The 23467-nt window shown below is 39.4% G+C and overlaps 1 protein-coding gene across 6 annotated transcripts in view; it reads right to left on the reverse strand.

Annotated features, from left to right (window-relative positions):
* PATJ (PATJ crumbs cell polarity complex component) overlaps positions 1 to 23467 on the reverse strand; it is a 346985-nt gene that overhangs the window by 39067 nt on the left and 284451 nt on the right. For all 6 annotated transcript variants that reach the window (XM_081306348.1, XM_081306345.1, XM_081306347.1 and 3 more), the window contains one exon: positions 4507 to 4590. In XM_081306348.1, coding sequence (XP_081162474.1) covers positions 4507 to 4590 — 84 coding nt within the window. The remainder of the gene's footprint in view (positions 1 to 4506; positions 4591 to 23467) is intronic.

Raw genomic sequence — 23467 nt, forward strand, 5'->3', positions numbered from 1 at the left:
CAGTGAGACCCTGTCTCTAAGTAAAATACATCTTTATTTCATTTATTTATTTTTATGTGGTGCTGAGGATGGAATTTTTGTTTGTTTGTTTGTTTGTTTGTTTTGAGATAGGGTCACACATGCAAGGTAAGCACTCTACCACTGAGCTACAACCCCAGCCCTCAATCCCTGGTTTAAAAAAAAAAAAAAAAAGTCCTATGAAGCATTTGGCACAGGGTTTGGCACATAGTTATGTTTAATGTAAGTTAGAAGTTGATGTTTGCAAGGTATTGAAGAAAGCTCAGCCAGAGCTATTTTCTGCATGATAATTCCATTTTATTTTAGACCAATGAATGCATTCTCATTGTTTGCAAGATACACGCAGGGAACAAAGGGGAAACAATGTCACTAGAAAATGTGCTCTGAGCTGGTTATTTTCCTGTATTCCAATAGATGGCACACAAGATCACTCCTGTTACTCAATTAAAAAAGCGGGGAGGAGGGGATCCTCACTGATGGAAGGTGAACTTTCTAAGCCTCTAAATTCCTTTTGAAAGGCTCTAACAAATATACTTTTAATTAAAAGCATTACCATTACTCTCTAATATTACAAAAGCAATTACTAAATTTCTTCATAAAGGTGTCTGCTCAGATCAAAGGGATCTCAGTTCACAGTTTTCATTTGCTCCTCTGCTTATCAGGAGGCCACTAAATGTAATAATCACAACAGAAATGCTGCAGTGCAGCCAGAGTGCTGTGGCATGATGAACGCCCCTGAGTGCCCCACACAAGCACTGCACTGTTTAGCACACTGATCACAGAAGAGGAGCGGTGGTAATAGGCGGCTCCCTATTTGAGAAGGATCCTCAAAAGTCCCGGATGTCAAGAAGAGGGCATCACGTCCTGAGCAGGATGGGAAAAGTGGGTGAGCCACTACTTGAGAAGAAAAAGATAGCCAAAGCAGGAATGTAGTTCCCCATTATTTTATTCCACAGGGAAAATTAGGCATCAACTCTCTTTCTTTTCCCACTTACACCAGCATAGAAGAGATAATGGTAGTAGGGGTGGGATAAGAGGAAAGATGGACCCAAAAGGAGAATCAGAAAGAAGAGAGTGCACCCTCATAGATTCATTAATCTCACCATGCTAAAACATTATTTGACAATATCCTTGGAGGCGAAATCTGCCTTGTCCTAACTTTAACCTGAGGATAGTACTAAAACCATAAGACCAGCCTGCAGAATGGAATCCCATGAGCAGAAGGCCACGGGAAGGTCCTCACATCAGTGCTTGATGAGGGGAACTTATTTCCTGGTCTTAAAATGTCCCACCCAAGCTGGCCAGTGGCTGACTGTGTAGTCTGCATGTGTGCATACGGCCAACTGGAACCCATCCAAGTGTGGGGGCTAAGGCTGCTTGGAAAGGAACACGCAAACTCAATTTCCCAACTATACCTATGATATACTATGATGAATTAGATCCTACACTTCCCATCTTTAATGAGAAGTATAGAATCCATCCAGATCAGACAATATAATTCTGTAAAATGCCAGAAATGGTAACTTTACCTTCAAATTCTTCTTCTATCTAAAACAAATTTGCCTTCTTCATGCTGTTTTTTTTTTTTTTCCTGGTACTGGGAATTGAACCCAGGAGCATTCTATCCCTGAACTATACTAGCCTTGAATTTGTGATCCTTCTGCCTCAGCCTCCTGAGTAGCTGGGATTATAGGCGCCACCGCACATGGCTGCATGTTAATCGTTACTGAATGTTCACCTGTATGTGAATATACTATATGGAAGAGAGCACCTCTTGCCGAAGATCTATCCAATACAAATAGAGATGGTTAATATTTTTTTTTTTCTGTTGAGGTATAATTGCTGAAAACTCTATACATATTTAAAATACAATTTATTTTTTGGTTCTGAGAACTGAAACCAGGAACATTCTATCGAAGAGCTACATCTCCAACTTTAAATTTTTTTTAATTTGTTCTAATTATTCATTCCCAACTTTTTGTTGTTGTTTGTTTGTTTGTTTTGAGATAGGGTCTTGCTAAATCACCCAGTCTGGCCTTAAATTTGGGATAAATCTGTATCAACTTCGTGAATAGCTGGGATTACAGGTACTTAATGGTCAATTGTGTTTGTGTGTGTGTGTGTGTGTTGGGGGGGAGGGAGAGGAAGGGAGGGAGATAGAGGATGTTGCTATGTTGTCCATGTTGGTCTCAAACTCCTGGACTAATTGATCTTTCCACTTCAGCCTCCTGAGTGCTGGGATTCTATGTGGGTATCCTTGCACATGGCTGTAATGTGTACAGTTAATAGTTTTATTTTATGCAGTACTGAACCCTGGTCTGCAAGCTTGCCAGTACTCTAACACTGAGCTCTAGTCTCAGTCCTTTTAACTTTCATTTTGAGACAAAGGTCTCACCAAATTGTTGAGGTTGGCTCTGGATTTGTGATCCTCCCATCTTAGTCTCCCAAATTGCTGGGATTAAAGGCATGTGCCACTATGGCTAGCTTGATGAATTTTGACATGTGTATTTATGCTTTGCAGCTATTGCCATACTCAAAGAAAATGAGCATATCAGACTTTGTTTCAAGTGACCATTATAGGACATTGATGAATGTATAGTCCATATAAATATAAAGGCATATTTACATCTGCTTATTTTTAAACAGTTAACCTCCTCATTCTCAAAAGCCAATTATAAAAATACCAAATAATCAGAAAATCTAGGGAGGAAAAAATAAAACCCCCAAAACCCCACAACCTCTGTTCACAAAAATATTGTGTTATAGCTGGGTGTAATGGCACATGCCTGTAATCCCAGCAATTTGGGAGCCAGAGGCAAGAGGGTCACGAGTTCAAAGTCAGCCTCAGCAACTTAGTGAGGCCCTAAGAAACTCAGTGAGACCCTGTCTCTAAATAAAATACAAGAAAGGGCTGGGGATGTGGCTCAGTGGTTAAGTGCCTCTGGGTTCAGTCCTTAGTACTAAAACAAACAAACAAACAAAAGTGAAAAGGACTGGCTCAGTGGTAAAATGCCCCTGGGTTCGATCCCCAGTACCAAAGCCAAAAAACGAAACAAAACAAAACTGTATTTTATGCTAAAGTTGTCAGGCCATTTCCCAAAGAGGCCTTGCTTATTTTTGTAACCCCACACACTTGTGCCTTAATGAATGTACTGGGACTATGTCTTGATCCAACTCTGAAGCACAACAAAGTCTGCAGAGAAACCCAATAACTTGGCTTCAGTTTAATTTGTAGTTAGGTTGGCCTTTCCTTTAACCCCTTCTTGTCTACATTTTCTGCCCTTAATTATATCTCTGTTTTCATCTTGGGAGGCAGGAATGAACCACCAAGGGGGAAAATAAAACTCTATGATGTCATTTGTAATGTGCTATATTAAAGTTGCAAAGCAAAAATGCACATGCCCACCATAAAATGCTAACTATTTCATTAAATCCATCCAATGAAAGAAATAAATGATACCTTAAGGTTTCACATCACTGGAAAAGCTCTTTAGTTCCACCTACCAGAACGCCTGGCATTGGCTTCCTATTCAATCCCCAGTGCAGACACTGCCTATGTTGGCAGTTTTAAGGCTTTAACAACTTTGCTAAACGAAAGGCAATTTGAAAGAGTCAAGTTCAGCACTTCTTTTTTTTTTTTTTTTTTTTTTGGTGGTGCTGGGGATGAAACCAACAGCCTGGCATATGCTAGGCAAGTGTTCTGCTGCTACACACATCCCCAGCCCTAGAATTTCAATTTTTAATAAGGACTATATACAGGAGAAGATTCTACTTTTTCATCAACTTGAAAATGCTGATGGCAAGGCCTGGGCTTCTGTTAGGCATAAAGGTTTATTAAGATTAAGAAAATAATATTTAAGCTGCAATTAAAGTTTTCAACATTTCAAGCATATATGCTTATGTGTACGTGCGTCTATATGTGTTTTCAGGAGGGAATTTAGTTAAGGTACAATGGAGAAGCAAAAAAATCTGGTTGCCATATTATATAGGGCCATGGATATTAAAATGATAGAACAATAAGATGTACTTCCCTTTTAATTAGGTTGGTAATCTGTCATGATTCTAAACCTGTGAGTTGTTCAATATACATTAAAAAAAAAGAACATGATATATATTTTGTTAAATGTGTGAGAAATCAGAAAGGGTAGAGTTGAGTAGAATATGGATAAACTGACTTTGTAGATCAAAGTCAGGAAAGGAACTATAAGGAACTATATTTGTTTTTGTTTTTTTTTTTTTTTTTTTTTTTTGTACCAGGATCGAATCCAGGGTACCTAATCACTGAGCCACATCCCCAGTCCTTTTTTGTATTTTATTTTGAGCCAGAGTCTTGCTGAGATGCATAGGACCTCCTAAGTGCTGAGGCTGGTTTAGAAATTGTGATCTTCCTGTCTCAGCCTCTTAAGCTGCTGGAATTACAGGTGTGTGCCACCCCACCCAGCAAGGAACCATATTTACTGGTATAAAATGAAACTCAAAATTATATACCTCTAATATCTGGTCACCAGCCCAAAGTCTTCCATCTCTGGCTGCTGCTCCTTCTTCATAGACTTCATGTATGACTATAGCATCCTGCAAAAAGCAAACTCTTATTAATTTTCTTTCTTTTTATTTTGAGACAGGGTCTTGCTAAATTGTTCAGGCTGACCTCAAACTTGTGATTCTCCAGCCTCAGCCTCCCGAGTCACTGGGACTGTGCCCCACTTTCACCTTCTAATTAATTTTCAATAAGCATAAATGCTTCCTTAAGCAAGCAACCAAACCGCAGGCAGCAACTTATGATTTGTTCATAATGCCACATTCTATCTATTTGACATAAGGATAAATAAGATACATAGTTATCATATATTTGGACGAATAATTAAGCTTTCTTTCCATTATTTTAGTTCTTAAGCACTGCCTTTGCCTGGTATTTCATGTTAAACTTCCTGCTTGTGTTTCACTGTTAACTTTAAACACTGCTGCTATGTAGGAACTTAGGGTGAACTATGTGTCATTCTTATTTATATTTTATGGTGTATTTTGAAACATAGTTTCAGGTATTTATTGGTATTCAAGGATTTGGCATAAATGTGTGGCCTGATGAAGGGGGTTTGCCAGGTCTTGTGACTTGGCAATGAAAGAAAAGGCCTTAGTGGAATGAACCAATGTCCTCCCTTGCTGGAGGATAAAGCCTAGAGGAGAAGAAAGAGCATTCAGGGACTGAAGTGTAACACAGCTGTGAGTTTGAATCCTGCCACTATGTGATCCTGGGCAAATTTACTCCTCTGAACTTTATCCACAACATTAGGACAAAATTATCTACAGTAGAAGCTTTGGTTAAAGAACATATTTTGTGGTTAATGAATTAAAAATAATGTGCAACTCTTCAAATTAATAACCTTATATTTTTTAAACACCACCAAAATGACATGAATCTGGATACAAATATCATCACAGGGTGCCTCTCATCCTGACCTCCCAGTCCCACTCTCCAGAGGCCACCACCACTGGAAGTTTCCTAAGGACCTCTGCAGACAATTTACATATGTACACAACGAAGAGTTATGTATTCAGGTGAGACGATTCTAAAAACATTGAGTTGTTCACATTATCTTTGCCTCTTCTCCCTCCTGTTTAACAAGTAGTCAAGGTTTGAAATTCTCTGCCTGTGGGATCTTGTGGTGCTAAAAACTGAAGCAACTGAAGTCCTGGACTCTTTCTAGATTTGAGAGAGTCAAAGGCACCGAAAGGATTATGTTGAATGGATTATGCTGGGTGTCTTGAGGGCTCTGGAAGAGGGAAAGAGCTTTTGTGTGGAGATGGAAACAGAGATCTATGGGTCCCACAATAATGATCTGGGACCTGCCCTGCCAAGGGTTTCGCATTCCCTTCCTGCAGCACACATAGGCTAAAGATCCTACAGGCAATGGTCAAGGTTGAATCCTTTATGGCAGACTCCAGGCATAAAGTGTCTCAAGCACAGCCCTGCAAGCAATAGGACTTCTGGATGTACAGAGATCTTATAGGCTTGGGTTAGTAAGGGCTTGTTGGTTACCAGGGTGGACTGACAGTAATGATCCCAAAGGTCTGACCAATGTTAGGGTGCTTTGTTAACAACCCTGAGAGCTAATGAGCCAGCCAAATGGCTGAGGCTGGATTTTACATTAGCTGAGAAGTATGGAGTGTTTTCATTTAAGCTCACATGAAATGAAGAAAAAAATTAAAATATTTCTTGTAAAAATATAACAAGACAGAAAAAACAAAAACACACTAAACTATATTCTTAAAAACAAACACATACACAAATGGTTCTTATACACATTCTGGAGTAGAGAAGCAACAAAATAAAATAAAAATTTTATAACCAAATAACTCATCTGGATTCCAAATATCTTTACAATACTTTCATTTATCACTATACAATTCAGAAGACATTTTGCATTATAACAATTATCGAGGTAGTCAGCTCTCAAGAGCCAGGAAAAGTTACCCTGATCCAGGTAATATATCTTTCAGATTCTGTACCAGCAACAGATTGTTTTAGATTATTCTTTGTTTTAATTCTGACATGAATTTTGCAGATCTAGGGAGCATTTAACTACCAAGAGTTTGTTTTTTTGCACCTTTCCAGGGAGACTCAGGATCTTGCTGAGTCAGTGGTTTGAGATGATCCCAACTCTACCAAGATCCCACCCCGGGGTCTAGTTTGAGGCAGGGCAGGAAGAAGTTAAAGAGGGCTCCTAGGAGCACCTGTGTTGCAAGGCAGGCCTGCAAGGTTTGTGCCCAATGCCCCATCTTTCCTGGGCTGGAAGAATCACACAATGAACCCAGACCACAAGTGGGTTTTTCAGAGCTTGCTTTTCAGTATAAAACCCTTTGATATTGTAAAATTATAAAAGTCAAATGGGAAATTTCTGTTCATTCATAGTCAAAAGGAAGAAAGAGATCCCGTGGAGTTTTTATTCCATAAAAGTGGTCCAAATCTAAAACCCTTCCATACTTTCTGGTGCTCATGAACTACCATACATAAAGGAAAGACACTGTTAATAGTCTCAAATACATGCTGAGTTCATTGATAAGGATCCCTTTTCAGTCCATAAATCTTGCTCCATGAAAAACTCCCCATTCATTTCTTTCCTTTTGCTTGACTACTGCTATAATTTATCTGAATCAGTAAAAATGCAATAAAACACAAGACACTGTGACCTGTTGATTGAAAAGGCTTCCTTTCTTACTCTGTGCCCTTGTGTTGCAAAAGCGTTCTATGAAGCCATCACTGTGGACCGTTGCGTTGAACAGGGGTAGCAGAGGTGAGGGGTTGGGGGCCCAAGAGCTAATTAGAAATGTAAGCTGATGAGTTGAAAAGAAACATGGATTTGATTATTTTTTAAAACTTATGTACTTAACAGGGTAGATCAGCTTAGAAAAAAGGATACTAAGTTGGGATATTTTAGGCATCAATTTAATAAAGCAATATTAAAATTTTACTTCTCTCTGGCTCTGAAAAAAATCTGATCAGATGAACTCATGGGTCATTAATGAAAGAATGACATTAATTTAAATAAAAAATGTGGAGTTGATCATGCATATGCTTATCTCCACTGGATATCCTCCTAAATCCCACCCCCCCTTTTTTTTCTGGTGCTGGGGAACAAACCCAGGGTCTTATGCATGCGAGGCAAGCACTCTACCAACTGAGCTAAATCCCCAGCCCATCCTCCTAAACTGGAATGCTCCTAAGCTCTCTGAGCAAAACTGTGGCTCTGGGTGTTTCTCCTGCATACTTCCTATCTCTGCTCCATGCATATAACATTGCTCTACCCAAAATACTGCAGTGACTCTCCGTCTACCAGTCCCAAGGTTTCTAAAATTCTTTATTCCAGAATCTATCTTCAACTGTGAATCACCCCATGGGTGGCTGCTGGCTTGTTCTGGGCAGAGTCCCTAGAGGTAGTAATGATGAGCCAGCTCCTGGGCGTCAGACTTCCTCGGTCCAAATCCTGCCCTGCTACTGCTGGCCATGGGCCTTGGGAAGACTGGTGACCTCTCTGGGATAACATTTTTGTTTTTGTTTTTAATGGTATTAAAAATAGTGTTTATAGATAAGGGTTTGTGTACAATGCCAGTACATGGTACTAATTTTATTAGTACTTATTTATTTAATATCTATGTGCCAAGGATGCTATACACTTACAACTCGTAACAACCAAGCAAGTTCAGCACAATTAGTCCCATTCTCAGGTGAGTAAATAGAGGCTCATAAAGATCCAGACTTCAACAAGTCTTCGTAGCTTCTGAGCAGGAAGAAGTTACATTCCAACTCACAATGGTTTCACACCAAAACCTGGGCTCTCACCAGGACAGCAAGTGTCACATCTGGTTTGAATAGTTTATTGTGTACTTGTACAAAAGCTAACTCGAGATTTTCCATATGGCATCAATTCTGTTGAAATAGTGTCACCTCAACTCTACAGCAAAAACCTTGAGGCCATGAGTTGATCATTTTATAGAGCGAGCAAAGGAACAATGCACGGAAGTGGAAATCGAAGCCCTTGGCCTAATGAGGTGGTGAAGACCGATGGGTCTCCCGAGCTACGCTGGCACATGAGCCATGGCCTGCAGTGCATGGGCACGACTGGTAGGCCCCCTCCCCACCTCAAAACAGTCTCTTCATCTTTGAGTTCTGTTTCTATGCACTTATATCATTCATCAGATGGTGTGTTTTTTGATCCCTATAGGAGAAGATATAAACCAACTTTAGCATAGATATAAGTGACAAACTTATGTTCAAAATAAAGAGCTATTCAGCCCAAGAAAGTAGATTAATTTCTGTTTCTTAGTGGCACAGACCTGAGGTTTGTTTCTAGAAAACCAAGAGAGGCAGGGCCCAGACCTAACTTGTGCCTGGTAGTTGTAATAGTCATTGGGATGACAGGACTTTAAGTAAGACAACCTGTTTGCCCACTAATTGACACAAGATGGATAGCCTCCCCTGGACACCTTAACTTGTTTTTTGACTTAATAACTCCAGTCAGAGAAGAACTTGATCTTAGAGTTGGAGTCTCTTAGGGTCAGGTCAGATTTCAGAGACGTGGGAAGAGGCTTCTGCTTACAAACGTATTTCTGAAACACCTTTAACTGAGGAACACTCCTTTATTTCACAGTTAGAGACGACTTAAAAATAGATACCCAGGAAGCAGTGGCTGGCTAACAAATTCATCACATTGTTTAAGAGATTAGTGTCTTAATGTTTCTACTCCTAAAAGAGTAAGTATTTATTTATTTTAAAATAAAGATAACACAGGCACAGGGAAGTAAACTAAAACTCATCCATGGAAAAGCTTCTCTTCAGTCCTGCTCCTCCCCCACTTAACCTTCTGGTCTAGAAACACACAGCATCAAGCTGCTCAGACACTTTGACAGAGATATTCTACACCCTCTATATTTGGAAAGTCTGAGGGCCCCAAGTGCTTGAAGGTCATGTCCTCTTTTATCTGCTGCCTCCTGTTTCATGGAATTCTATCTGAGTCAACCAAGCGCTACCTCTTCTATGAAATCTTCTCTGACTCCCTGCTCTGGCCAAATTGATCCATCCTTCTTGTGGGTCACCAATGCCTTGCCCAGTATTGAACTTATCCCTACCAGTACAATTGCCTGTTTATGGATCTGTGTCCTCCTATACCCACCCACCTCGGGGAAACTCTTCAGGACCAGGGCTGCTTCTGACTCATCCCTATATCCTGGTACTAAGCCAAGCATAGGCACTAAATAAATTTTCACTAGGTGATTATGAAGAATTGGTTGGAGACAGAAATAGGGATCAAAATGACTCAGAAAGGGGAAGAAAGGATGCTGGGTGTGGTAGTGCATGCCTGTAATCCCAGCGGCTCAGAAGGATCTCAAGTTCAAAGCTAGCCTCCATAAAAGTGAGGTGCTAAGCAACTCAGTGAGACTCTGTCTCTAAATAAAATACAAAATAGGGCTGGGGATGGGGCTCAAGGGTCGAGAGCCCCTGAGTTCAATCCCTGGTACCTGTACCCCCCAAAAAATAAAAATAAAAAATAAAGGGGGAGGTAGGAGGGGTTTGTATGCCATCATTTGTCCCAACCCAAGCAATCTTCTGATGGTAAAGGATTAGTGATACACAACCAAAATGCTCATCACAAATGGATCTTAAATCCTTCTGTACTCCCAGAGAATTCACTTTCACTCAGAGAGCAATTTAAAGGAGCCAAGTACAAGAGACTTAATTATCATTGAGCCCCACAGAAACCCCAAACTCTTCCAAGGGGATTTAAACTCTGAACTGCAGGAAAAGAATTTCTTAGCATGTAGTAGTGTATGCTTAGACAGAGGCAGAGTCATCAGGCATTTCAGCCCATCAATCAACATTTTCTTTATTGTTCAAGCTGCCAACAAGTAGATAAAGTAACTCATCACCACACCAATCATTCGGCAAAAGGCCCATAACACTTAAAGAACCCATGTGTTAGGAAAATTAACTAAAAATTCAACTGTGGGTTGTGAAGGGAGACCCTCATTGCTATACAAAATTACATATAAGAGGTTGTGAGGGGAATGGGAAAATAAACAAGGAGAGAAATGAATTACAGTAGATGGGGTAGAGAGAGAAGATGTGAGGGAAGGGGAGGGGGGATAGTAGGGGATAGGAAAGGTAGCAGAATACAACAATTACTAATAGGGCATTATGTAAAATTGTGGATGTGTAACCGACGTGATTCTGCAATCTGCATTTGGGGTAAAAATTGGGAGTTCATAACCCACTTCAATCTAATGTATGAAATATGATATGTTAAGAGCTTTGTAATGTTGTGAACAACCAATAAAAAAAAAGATATCCATAAAGACCCTTTAGTCACTGAACTATTTTAGAATGAGTTTATGCTTTTCACAATTTTAGATATTCAGTAGATTGCTTTATCAAGCAATGTAAGAGAAAACTTTGACCAAGAATTAAATGGTAGATAATTACAGAAGACTCTGTACACATGGCTTAATTTTACTGCTTCTAGGCACGTTGACTTAATTTGGATCACTCTGGGATTAAGACCAATCTTTGCCACACTCATAAAAGCCCCCATCCACACTCCTCATAAAAAAAAATCCCAACGGACATCATTTTTTTAACTACAGAAAAGTTTTGCATTAAATTTCACGTTTAAGATGGAAAACCTATTTATCGATGATCCCAAAAAAGTGTTCTGTCTTATTACCTTGCTTTTAGGGAAAAACCCCTCCTAATAAAAAAGACCTTCAAAGACCAAAAGAATATTGAAGATGTTGTATTGTAAAATGGGCATTTTTCTTTTCTTCTGAAAGAAACCACAGTTTAGATTTGTGCTTTAGTAGAGGGATGCTACTTTCAAGCACCGATTAATGGAGTTCTCTGTGGCTGTCACTGGAAGGTCAGAGAGATGAGACAGATGTGCCCTCTATGCTTCGGATGCCTTTTCAGCCGGAAGGCCACACCAATAAGGGGCAATAACACAGAAAGGAGAGTGAAACCCAGACCAAAGCTATGCTCAAATCTATATTGAAAAGCACATGGTTATGGACTAAGTATCCGATTTGTGATGTCTACTGCAGTTACAGAGTTTAAAAAAATGTTGGGCTAACACTTAAGGTATACCTCATTTTGAGCAATGTTGTAAGAGTAAACTGTATTTATATAAATGAAAAGATCATGATTCTCGTAACATGATTCTTATTCATCCCAAATCCTTTGTGACTAAATTTTTAGGGATTTTTTTTTTTAATGGTGGATATAAAACTCAAGCATGCTAGGCAAGTACTATATCATTAAGCTACACCCTCAACCTTGTGACTAAATTCTTTAAGTACTAAAAGTACTTTCTCTGGGCATGATGGTATATCCCTGTAATCCCAGCTACTTGGGAGGTAGAAGTGGGAGGATTGCAAGTTTGAGGGCAGTCTGGGCAACTTAGTGTGATCCTGTATCTTTTTTTTTTTTTAAGGAAAGGGCTGAAGATGTAGCTATGTAGATCAGAAGTAGAATGCTTAGTACATGCACAAGGCCCTGGGTGCAATCCCAGCACCGCAGGAGAAAAACAAAACCCCAAAACTCAAGTTTCAATTAGGATGTAATTCGTACAGTAGTGTGTGGAGAAATGGGGGTCAGAGGAGTTAAATTTTCTGACAGTTCTGGAGGTAACCAACTGGTTCACGTTGTTCAAGACACCTAAAATTATCAGCGAAGCGCTAAGCAGACCTATATGACATTGAACATCATTCCAGCTCTAAAATTCTAGGCCTGTACGAGGCTAAGCAGTGTGCAAAGTGGTCTTGCTAAGTTGCTGAGTCTGGCCTCTCTCCCTCCGTGTGGTCCCTCATGAGGCATCCCACCCTCAAGGGGTGCAGTCTAAGCCTGTTCACAGAATGGTGGAGCTTTAGGAGGTCCAGGGCTACAGCCACAGGCCTACTGGAGCCAAGGATTAGAAGTCACTCAATGCCGTTTCACACTATTGGTCAGTGCAAGTCAATGGACCAGGTCGGACTCACGGAATGTTGGAAGAAATTGCATAAAAATTAAGGTCAATTTTAACCTTTCACAGCCTCTGTCAAGTTGCCAGGGGGAATTTTCCACTCTGTAAATAGTGAAAAGCCACAATGCCAGATGGGATGAGCCCTGGTTTGGCCAGGGAAACCTGCATTCAGATTTGAAATCTGCCACTTATCACAACTTTATTTATTTTTTTGTTTGTGGTGCAGTGATTGAACCTAAGGCCTCACACATGCTGAGCAAGCGCTCATCTATATCCCTAGCCCTTTTTATTTCATTTTGAGACCAGGGTCTTGCTATGTTGCTGAGGCTGACCTCCAACTTGCAATGCTCCTGGGTCAGCCTCACGAGTAGCTGGGATTATAGGTGTACACCATTGTGTCTAGTTCATTAAAACATTATGATCAATGCTCTCATTGAGTTATTAAAAATCTCTGAGCTAGTATTTCTGCCTCTGTAAAAAGAACTAATAAATCCTACATTTCAGAGTTTGGGTATAAAATAAGGTTTTATACATTTGAAATGTCACGTGTAAACTGTGAACCATAGTAAGTGCCGAACAAATGCTAACAAGGGCCCCCAAGATGATGAAGATATCTAGGTTTTAAGGGGCATATCTAGCAAATAAAGGGAGGAGAATATATACACACACACACACACACACACACACACACACACACACACTTGAGTGGTCAAAATTGATGATTTTAAGGAATAACAACAATTTTGGTCCATACTTTCATTTCTAATTTTCCTGTTATCACGAAGATTCCAAAATATAACTGATTTTTCCTTTTTAAGAAAGATTGTGTTATAGGAATATTTGAGCTAATCCTTTCTCAAGTCAGAACTAAGCTCAAAGGATCCTTTGAATGCCAACCAGCTCTAAGTTAGTCTATAGGAATCCTGCTCCCAGACATTTTGATTTCTTTTTTATTAAGTATAATCTTTATTGTTCATCAAGTCCATATTTATTAATTTTCCTATTTGCTAAAATGCATTTGTAACCCCTAAATCAGTGCTTAGTACTTTCACTGTCATTTACAGACACATGCAGTGTTGAAAATATTGAGTTTTCTAATTCCTTGATCCCTAGTTCTTATCTTGTAAACAAGTACCCATTTTGTGGTCTACTTAGTGCTTTTTCTTGCATTTTTGTGGGTTTTAGTTGTGATTTTGCTGTTTAAAGCAGTCCTGGTAGGTTGAGGAAGAAGACTGCAAGTTTGAAGAAAGCCTAGGCAATTTAGCGAGACCCTGTCTCAAAAGAAGAGAAAGGGCTGGGGGTGTAGCTGAGTGGTGAACACTAGCCTGGCATGTGCGAGGCCCTGGGCTTAAACGCTAGTACTAGAAAAAAAAATTAAAAAGTAAAAAAGAAAAAAAGCTCCCCAGGCATAGGGCTGAAATGCCATTTAGTGCTCCTAAGTGAGAGAGGCTGTGATGTTCCTTAAAGAGAAAGCCTGTGTGTGGGCTAGGCTTTGTCCAGGCACCAGTTAGTGTTGCTGGCTCAACATAAATGAGTCAACAATACACAGTAAATAAGATCTCTTTAAATAGAAGTACACAAAAAACAAGGCTGTGTATTGATTGACTGTTGAAAATGCTGTGATCAGAGGCTTGGAGGAACCTCTCTCTGTGCTTCCCTAGAAGCCGTGGTTCAGTCTTCCGTAACTGAGTGTTTGCCTGGACTTGATAGAACAAATAATGAGAACTGCCTCTCCTGCCCACCACTGCTTTTTCCTGGTAATCCTTCACTACAAGAAACTGGGAAGCCTCAAGTGAAAGCTGGTTAAGGTAGAAAGGAGACGCATACTATCTGTGATAGAGATGACAGGTTCCCTTGACAAACGCAGTTCTCCATTGTACTTGCCACCATAGGGCAGGGATGGGAAATTTAAAAACATGTTGTGTTTGTGTTGTTACACTGATACCTACATGAATTTAATGAAAAAAAATTTTTTTGTGGGTGGTACTGGGGATCCAACCCAGGAGTACTTTGCCACTGAGCTACATTCCCAGATCTTTTCTAATTTTTATGTTGAAACAGGGTTTTGCTAAGTTGCCAAGGCTGGCCTTGTACTTGTGAGCCTACTGCCTCAGCCTCCCAATGGCTTTCCATTCTTTGAACCAATTACAAAAGTAAGATTCAGGAGCTGGAGGCAGAGCTCAGTGGTAGAACATTGCCTAGAATGTTCAAGGCCCTGGGTTTGATCTCCAGCACTGCAAATAAGGAAGGAAAAGAAAGCTGGATACAAAGGTAAAGTTCAGAAATGATTCAAGAGGAGTGGCAAGCTGCTGATCTTCCCTACCCGTAGAACAAGAGTTTTTTCCTTTGTGGATGCAGAGAATTTGACAGCATCTTATTGATTCACGAGATGTGAAAGATTTAGAGGCTACTTAATTTTAAAAGCACACAGGACTTGAGGAAGCACCATGCTTTCCTTACTCTAAGATAACATGACGAATCTCACGGTCAAGTGTTTATTTAATGTACTGCTTTCCTATCATCACAATAAAAGACTATTACTTCAGAAGAAATATGGTATTTGTCAAATTGTTGTCATTTTTTACTTGCTAACCTCATAGGTTGAATATATATTGTTTCTATTCACAAAAACCAGAGAAATTATACAAAGGAAGCCAGAAAGAGGGAAAGGAACTTATCTATCACACTTGAAACGATAAGTTTTAATAATCAGGATACTCAATGGACATGGTGGCACATGCCTATAATCCCAGTGACTTGGAGGCTAAGGCAGGAGGATAGCAAGTTTGAGGCCAGCCTCAGCAATTAAGTGAGATCCTAGCAACTTAGCAAGACCCTATCTCAAAATAAAAATAAAAAGGGCTGGGGGGACTGTTGTTGTGGCTCAGTAGTAGAGTGCTTGCCTTGCATGTGTGAGGCCCTGGGTTCAATCCTTAGCACCACATATGAACAAATAAAATAAAGGTATTGGGTCCATCTACAACGAATATATATATATATATAAAATATTATTTTATATTATAATATATAATGTTTTTATATTATAATATAATATATATTTGTGGATGCAGAGTATTTGATAGCATCTTATTGATTCATGAGATGTGAAATATGCATTAAAAATATATAAAATATATTATATATAGTATATATAATACGTGTGTGTGTGTGTGTGTTTAGGGCTGGGGATACAGGTCAGCGTTAAGTGTCCTGGGTTCAATCCCTGATTAAAAAAAAAAAGTCAGAATACTCTTTTCTGCTAATAATTTGAGTTCACTTACACAGATTTTGAGAATCTTGGAACATAGGCTTCAATTAACCCATACAAAACTGACATAAAAGGAACAAATAGAGTCTGTATTCTAATATGCACTACAGAAGAGGAAGAAAATGGATCAAAATGTTCCCTATTAATTTGGAATACTGTAACATTCTTAGGCAAGAAGCTATAGATAACAAAAAAGCAGTAAGCCAGAAATAGGTAGAGTGGCTCTTTTGACATAAAAGAATTAAATGCTCAGTTACTCTGGAAGAAATAACACACCCATGTGTGCAGGTGCATGTGTTTTAATGCAATTGACTATGTAAGCAATTCTAAAATGTAAACTCAGGAATTGCAAACTCTTGCATACATTTACAGGTAACTAAAATTTAAAATGAAAATCATAGCAATAAAAGAGCTAATATAAGAATTGCTGTGAATACATAAAATGTTTTGCACTTCAAGATTGTGAATAACTTTCCCAAGCTCAAAAAATGAAACCCTTTCATATTTACTCAAGGTGGAGTTCCCTGGCCAAGTGTGATTTAACAAAAAGTTGATACTCATCAATATGAATATAATTTTTCATACTGAAATATAGATTTATTTAAGGAAATGGGATAATATTTGCATTGTATTTTATAAGTCCCTATAGTTCCATCTGGTCCTTATTTATTTAAATTTTACTCAGCTTGCATAATATTTTTGCTTACAGTCATATTCTTTAGGACCAGAAATGTCCAAATCTGGAAATTCAGAGGTACTATTCATTAACATTCTTTCAGTGTGATTCATAGACTTTGCAAACTCTGCTTTGATTTGAAAGTAAAACTAAGGTAATAAGATGTTTTCTATAAAAATATATGACTTAAGCAATAACGATAAAAGGAGCTTGGCTTTGGGGATTACATGCCAAAGCAAACCACACTCCTCATGAAGTAGACTGTACAAAGTTCACATGAAGGGGAATAGCAAAATAAAACACTTAATCAAATGTATAATAGCTTTCCACTCTGCTTACTTTAAAAATATGTAGTGGTTTAAATTGCCGCAGTCCACTTTTAAATCGTCAAAAGCAGTAATAAGGACACGATAGCATGCAATGTGATGAGGGGTTAAGTGAGGTCACTTCAGAACATGACAGATGGTTGCAGTGGAAGGACAGGCATTCTTCACCTCAATTTCTAGACAGATGAACTCTGTCATGTGACATCCAAATGGGAGAGTCCTTCTACCTCGAGGGGACTTACTAATGTATCTGTCCCTAGAACTTTTGTTTCACAAGAATGAAATACATTGGTATTGCTCTGTAGAACTTCCGTGTAATAAGAACAAATTAAACGGGCCCCAGAGCAGGGGTACAGCTTAGTGGTGGAGCACAAGCTCAGCACTCATGAAGCCTTAGGTTCAATTCCCAGCACCAAAATGAACAAACTGGCATTAAGTCCAATGGTGAAAACATTCTGACCTGAAACTTCGAGAGAAATGATCAGATTCTAAATTTGACATTCCTAGGCCTTTTTAAAATTGAGAATATCTAAGTTTTACAATTGAACCTGGGAATCCATGGACTTCATTCACCACGGAATAGGACAAAAACATGAAGACAAGGCCCTTGTCTCATTTTTCCTCTTGCAAAGAGATTTCAAGGTAACACAAGTCTAGAAAATAGGGATTTATAAACTTTCACTTTCTGGTCTTCCCCTTTGCAATCTAGTCAATTCTTCTTCAAAGGACGTGGCTTCAATGCTGTTTTTTTAGAAATGGACAGGACACTCCAGCAACAGTGACTAGAGGACCCCCTGACTGAGCTCAAGCAGGCTAAAGCCTAGCAGCAGGTGGGAGCAGGACTGGCTGGAGGTCAAGGTGGCCAGCAGACTGGAATTCAGAGGCACAATGAGGCCGGAGCAGCTGTGTTTCTAAGTGTGCAAGGCATTGCTCGGGGTACTGCAGATACACAGGCTTGGTGGGCAGGACACAGAGGACAGGGGACACATGGTGGTACCCCTGGGAAAAGGGGCAAGTAGGGTGGCTTTCACATCAGGTGGACTGTCTGAACCCCAACAGGCCAACAGCTGGCGTCTCTCGAGTCCACCTTATCCTGCATCTGATTCCTCATTTGTAAGTGGGGAAAACACTACTACTTGTCCTCTAGGGTGGATTGAGGATTACCTGAGAGGACACATATATGTCAATTACATATCCAGAACAGAACTCAAATCAGATGTCAAAAAGTTTGATGCTGCCGGACATAGTGGTGCACTATCCCAGCTGGTCAGGAGGCTGAGGCAGGAGGATTGCAAGTTCAAAGCCAGCCACAGCAACCTATCTCAGAATAAAATATAAAAGGACTGGAGATGTAGCTCATTGTAAGAACACCCTGGGTTCACTCCCTAGTACCTCTATCTCTCAAAAAAAGAACATGATGCAGAAAAACAAATACGTAACTGTCTAGGAACAGTCATGTTGCAGTGTGCAGATAACACACTGAGAAGCTCAGATGAGGAGAGCGAGGATCTGCTTTAATGCAATGCTCACTGGTGATCAGCAACAGCTGGGCTTACTATGATGCATACTAAGCAAAGTCCATTATATTCATTATCTTAATCAATCCACAAAACAACCCTAAGTGGTAAACACAGCAGATTTAAATTGAAAAAGACGTTGCCTGTCCAGAGCCACGCAGTTAAGGATCTGAGATTTCTGATGCCAAAAAGTTGCACCAATGCTCTGCAGTGCTGCCTGCTGCATTTCACAGAACACACTGCCCAAAGCCTGGGACATCTGGCAATGCTCATCAGAAAGAGGAAAATACATAGGGAGAGGGTCCTTGAGATATTATCTTCATTCTTTCTCCACTTCCTTTGTTCAATCCTAAGAACGGTTCAAGTCTGTGGGTATTCCAAGATAAAAGATTTACTTCCTACATTTTTCTTTTTCTTCTCTAGAATTCCCAAGGTCCGTAACATAATAGCCTCAATGAATCAAGGGGGCTATATCTTAATTCTTCTGAGGACATTGGTAATAAGTCCTCATCAGGAAATCTTTCTGAGAAGGGGACACAAGGGGGACCGGGAGAGGCTTAAGAATATGGCACAAATGTCAGAAGAGATAAGAGCTCTTGGTCTTTCATCTGGCAGATTGAGTCCTCTGAGATGTAGGATTTCATGTAAATTAATACCCAAACAAGGCCAAGGGGAGAGTGAAATGGTAAGGGTGAGGAAAGACAGAATGAAAGGATGGACTGGAAACAAAAAAATATGAATTAATATATTACCTCTGCTCTACAGCATGCCTTATTCTGGCTCCTGAGTTTACATAAAACATAACAAACAGCCTATATTGATTAAATCTGGAAAGTTCTTACTACTTTTTTTATGCTTTCCAGAGATTTTAATAGTCCCTATTACGATTTTTCACTGGTTGATTTCCAATATTAGATCATAAACAATGGGGCAAAGTGTTGCACACCCGTAATCCCAGTGACTCAGGGGGCTGAGACAGGAAGATCACAAGTTCGAGGCCAACCTCAGCACCTTAGCAAGACCCTGAAATGAAAAGGGCTAGGAATGTAGCTCAGTGGTCAAGTGCCCCTGGGTTCAATCTTCAGCATCACATAAGGCGGGGGGTGGGGGGGCGTAGAGAGAGAGAGAGAGAGCATAAACATTAAAGGCAGTATAATTAAACATGAATGAATGTGTGCACTCTTTGAGAACAGTTATCTCACTCAATTTTGCATCCTCAGCACTAAGCAAAGGACAGACTTTGAACAATCATATGCAACCTACTGCACTATCGCAGAAGAGCCATGCTCCCCAGAGGCAGACCTGGGAGTGGCATCTTAGATGAAAGCATCTGAGCTGGAAGGCTGTCACTGAGGACTGGGTCCAGGTGTGCTTGTAAACGACCCTGAAATGCTCACCCTCATCATTATCTTGGTACTTAAAAGGCTGGCCTGGACACCCAGCTGCAGACACAATGGGACAGTGAGTGCGATCTCCCCTGTGATCTCAGGAGCCATCTGTCTTGGCCTGAGAGAAACTATTTATAGAAGAGACGACTGATGTGGTATCAAGACTAGGTCCCAGAGACTTAATTCCTCTAAAGATGCCCCAGATATCTGCTGGACACACAACAAAGAGGACTTGGAAACCCTAACCGGGAGGGTGGGGTGAAATTCAGAATGTACTTTTCCCTGCTACAGAGCTGCAGGGAGCGTGTATCACATAAGCTCATGTGCAAAGTACTTTTGATGCTGGGCCTCAACACTTTGTACAAGTCCCTTTCATAAGCTTTCATTTTTGTTTGTGAATTTCTTGCTGGCTGGATGCAAACCCAAGACCTGACTGAAAAATGTGACCCAGAGAGTCAATTAGGTTGCATGTTCCATACTGAAATTTAAGGGGGAATAGAAAAAGAAAAAAATAAAGATCTTCATTGTGGGAACAGTGGATTTATTTGTTAAAGTACCTTCCATCTCCCTGCTTTTCTCTCTTTAAAATGACAGGCCAATCTATCTTCTTGTGAGTCTAACTTATAGGTTTTGATGAGGTACATGAGGTTAGGAAATAAAAACTATGTCCCATCCCTCATTTTTAAGTGGTGCTTATCCTTCCAAGGACAATGGGATTTATGGTCTCAAAAGGCAGAACTATATATTATGAACCTCATGATACTTTAAAGAATTTTCTTTTTGGCTGCCTCATGGTGATAAAAGAAGCATTCAACAAAGGCTTCACACCCAAGTTGCAGGAGGTGACATGGCTCAGCGAATGTCCACAGGTTGATACCTGGAGTCCAAGCAGATTAGATATTACAGACCCAAGAACAGCATGGGCACATCTTGTCCACAAATCTGAGTAATCCACAAGAACAAAATTGTACCAACAACAAAGACTGAAACAAAAGCCACAACTTATTCAGCCAGGCCAGCCATGCTGAATGAACTCTGATTCCTATGGCACATCTAGTTGTGCCTACATTAAACAATATAAGAAGACATATTTACAAAAATTAAATCAGAGACAAAGACACATCAAGGAAAGAAAATTTCAGACCAATATCCCTGATGAACATAGATGTAAAAATTCTTAATAAAATACTGGCAAAACACCTACAAAAATACATTAAAAAGCTAGTGTACCATGATCAAGTGGGGTTCCTCCCAGGAATGCAAGGTTGGTTCAACATGGAAATCAATAAATGTAATTCATCATATCAATAGACTTAAAAACAAGAATCACACGATTATCTCAATAGATGCAGAAAAAGCACTTGACAAAATATAGAACAAATATAGAACCCCTTCACATTCAAACACTAGAATAGTAGAATGGATAGTAGAACCATACCTGAGCTACATCATTCTAAATGAAGAAAAATTGAAGGCATTCCCTCTAAAAACTGGAACAAGACAGGGTTGACCTCTTTCACCACTTTTAGTTAACATAGTCCTTGAAATTCTAGTCAGAGCAATTAGAAGAAAGAAATTAAAGGGCTACAAATAGGAAAAGAAGAACTCAAACTATCCCTATTTGCCAATGACATGATTCTATATTTAGAAGACCCCCCCCCGAAAAAAACTCCACTAGAAAACTTTTAGAACTCATAAATAAACTCAGCAGAGAGATAAACTACCCATAAATCAATTGCATTCCTATACACCAGTGATGAATCAACTGAAAGAGAAAGTAGAAAAACTATTCCATTCACAATAGCCTTAAAAAAAGAGAATATTTGGAAACAATATAACAAAAGAGGTGAAAGACCTCTACAGTGAAAACTACAGAACTCTAAAGAAAAAAATTGAAGAAGAAAATAGAAGATGGAAATATCTTGTATAGGCAGAATACTGTCAAAAATGGCCATACTAACAAGCATTATGCAGATTTAATGCAATTATTAAGGTTCTGATAATATTCTTTATAGAAATAGAAAACAAGTTATGAAATTCATTTGGAAAAATAAGAGACCCAGAATAGCCAAAGCAATCCTCAGTGAGAAAAGTGAAGCAGGAGGCATCACAATACCAGACCTTAAGTTATATTACAGAGCTATAGTAATAAAAATGGCATGGCATTGGCACCAAAAGTGACATGAAGACCAATGGTACAGAATAGAAGACACAAAGACAAACCTACATAAATAGCTAGAGGGGAGGGAAGGGAGTATGGGGGAAAGAAGGATAGTAGGATGAATCTGACATTATTATCCTATGTGCATAGATGACTAAATGACTGGTATGTGGCCACATGCCAGGATTCTCTAGATCAGGCCAGTGAACAGGGAAGAGACAGTAAGAGTGGGTTTCTGCAATACCTGCAGTTCTTGGACTCTTCTGTTGCTTTAGGGGATTAGTATTTATTACAGAAGAACAATAGAATCTCCCCCTCCCAAAAGCACAGCACAGAAACATTATACTCCTGCCCAAAATGGAAAAAAAAATAGTTCGTGGATCATGCATTTGTTTTATCTGTAAACCAGGCCCATATACTTCATGCCTTACTGGATAAATGGGCAAAGGAAATATCAAAATATTCATTTAAGGGGTTGGGGTTGTGGCTCAGTGGTAGAGTGCTCGCCTAGCATGCACGAGGCACTGGGTTCGATCCTCAGCACCACATAAATGTAAAATAAAGATATTGTGTCCACCTAAAATTTAAGAATAAACATTAAAAATAAATATTCACTTAAATATACATTCATGATAAAAGCGATTCCCTATTTTTGGGGGGTTGGGTGGGTGGTAAAAAGCAGGCTGAATAGAGCTGAAGAGTGGGAGGGAGATTTGTTTTTCATTTTACAGCCTTTCATGCCAATCTAACTTGGTTCAACGTGCATGTATTACCTGATTCTAATACGTATGCACTGATTAATCACATTTTGAGCAAAGTAAAAAAAAAAAAAAGCACACACACAGAAAGTTTTATATTTCAATGCATTATTGAATAGTGACATATAAAAGGTACTGAACAATTAAAAAAATCATCCTAGGAAAAGTTAAGAATCTAGACTAGTTTTTCAAAAAAAATTATCAGTTTATACAAACTCTATTTTTTTTGGCTCGAATAATTTATATATATTTTTTTAATTGGTACTGGGGATGAAATCTAGGACCCTGTGCATGCTAGGAAAATGCTCTGCAATGCTCTATACCTGTAGCCTCTAATATTTATGGTTTTTTTTTTTTTTGAACCCCAAAGTGCTTTACCACTACATGGTGTCACTCAGTTACTTAGCATTTTGCTAAGTTGCTGAGTCTGGCCCTGAACTTACAATCCTCCTGCCTCAGTCTCTTGAGTTCCTGGGATTAAAGCATGTGCCACTGTACCTGGCTTGTTTACTTTTTATCTATCATCCCATTAAATAATAATGGTGATGGAGGACGATAATAATAGTTCCTATTTACTGAACACTTACCATGTGCCAAGCACTGCTCTAAATATTGTTTTAGTACTTCTAAATGCTGTGCTCCTATAGGTCTAATTAGTCTTTACAAAAACCCTCAACATCCTAGATGGAGAAACTCCTGGTGAAAATTACATGTTCAAAAAAACTTGAGGGGCTGGAGTTGTGGCTCAGTGGTAGAGCACTTGCCTAGCATGTGTGAGGCCTTGGGTTTAATCCTCAGCACCACATAAAAATAAATAAATAAAAATATTGTGTCCATCTACAACTGAAA

Source organism: Spermophilus citellus (assembly GCF_964194105.1).
Source record: "Spermophilus citellus genome assembly, chromosome: 9".
Lineage (NCBI taxonomy): Eukaryota > Metazoa > Chordata > Mammalia > Rodentia > Sciuridae > Spermophilus > Spermophilus citellus.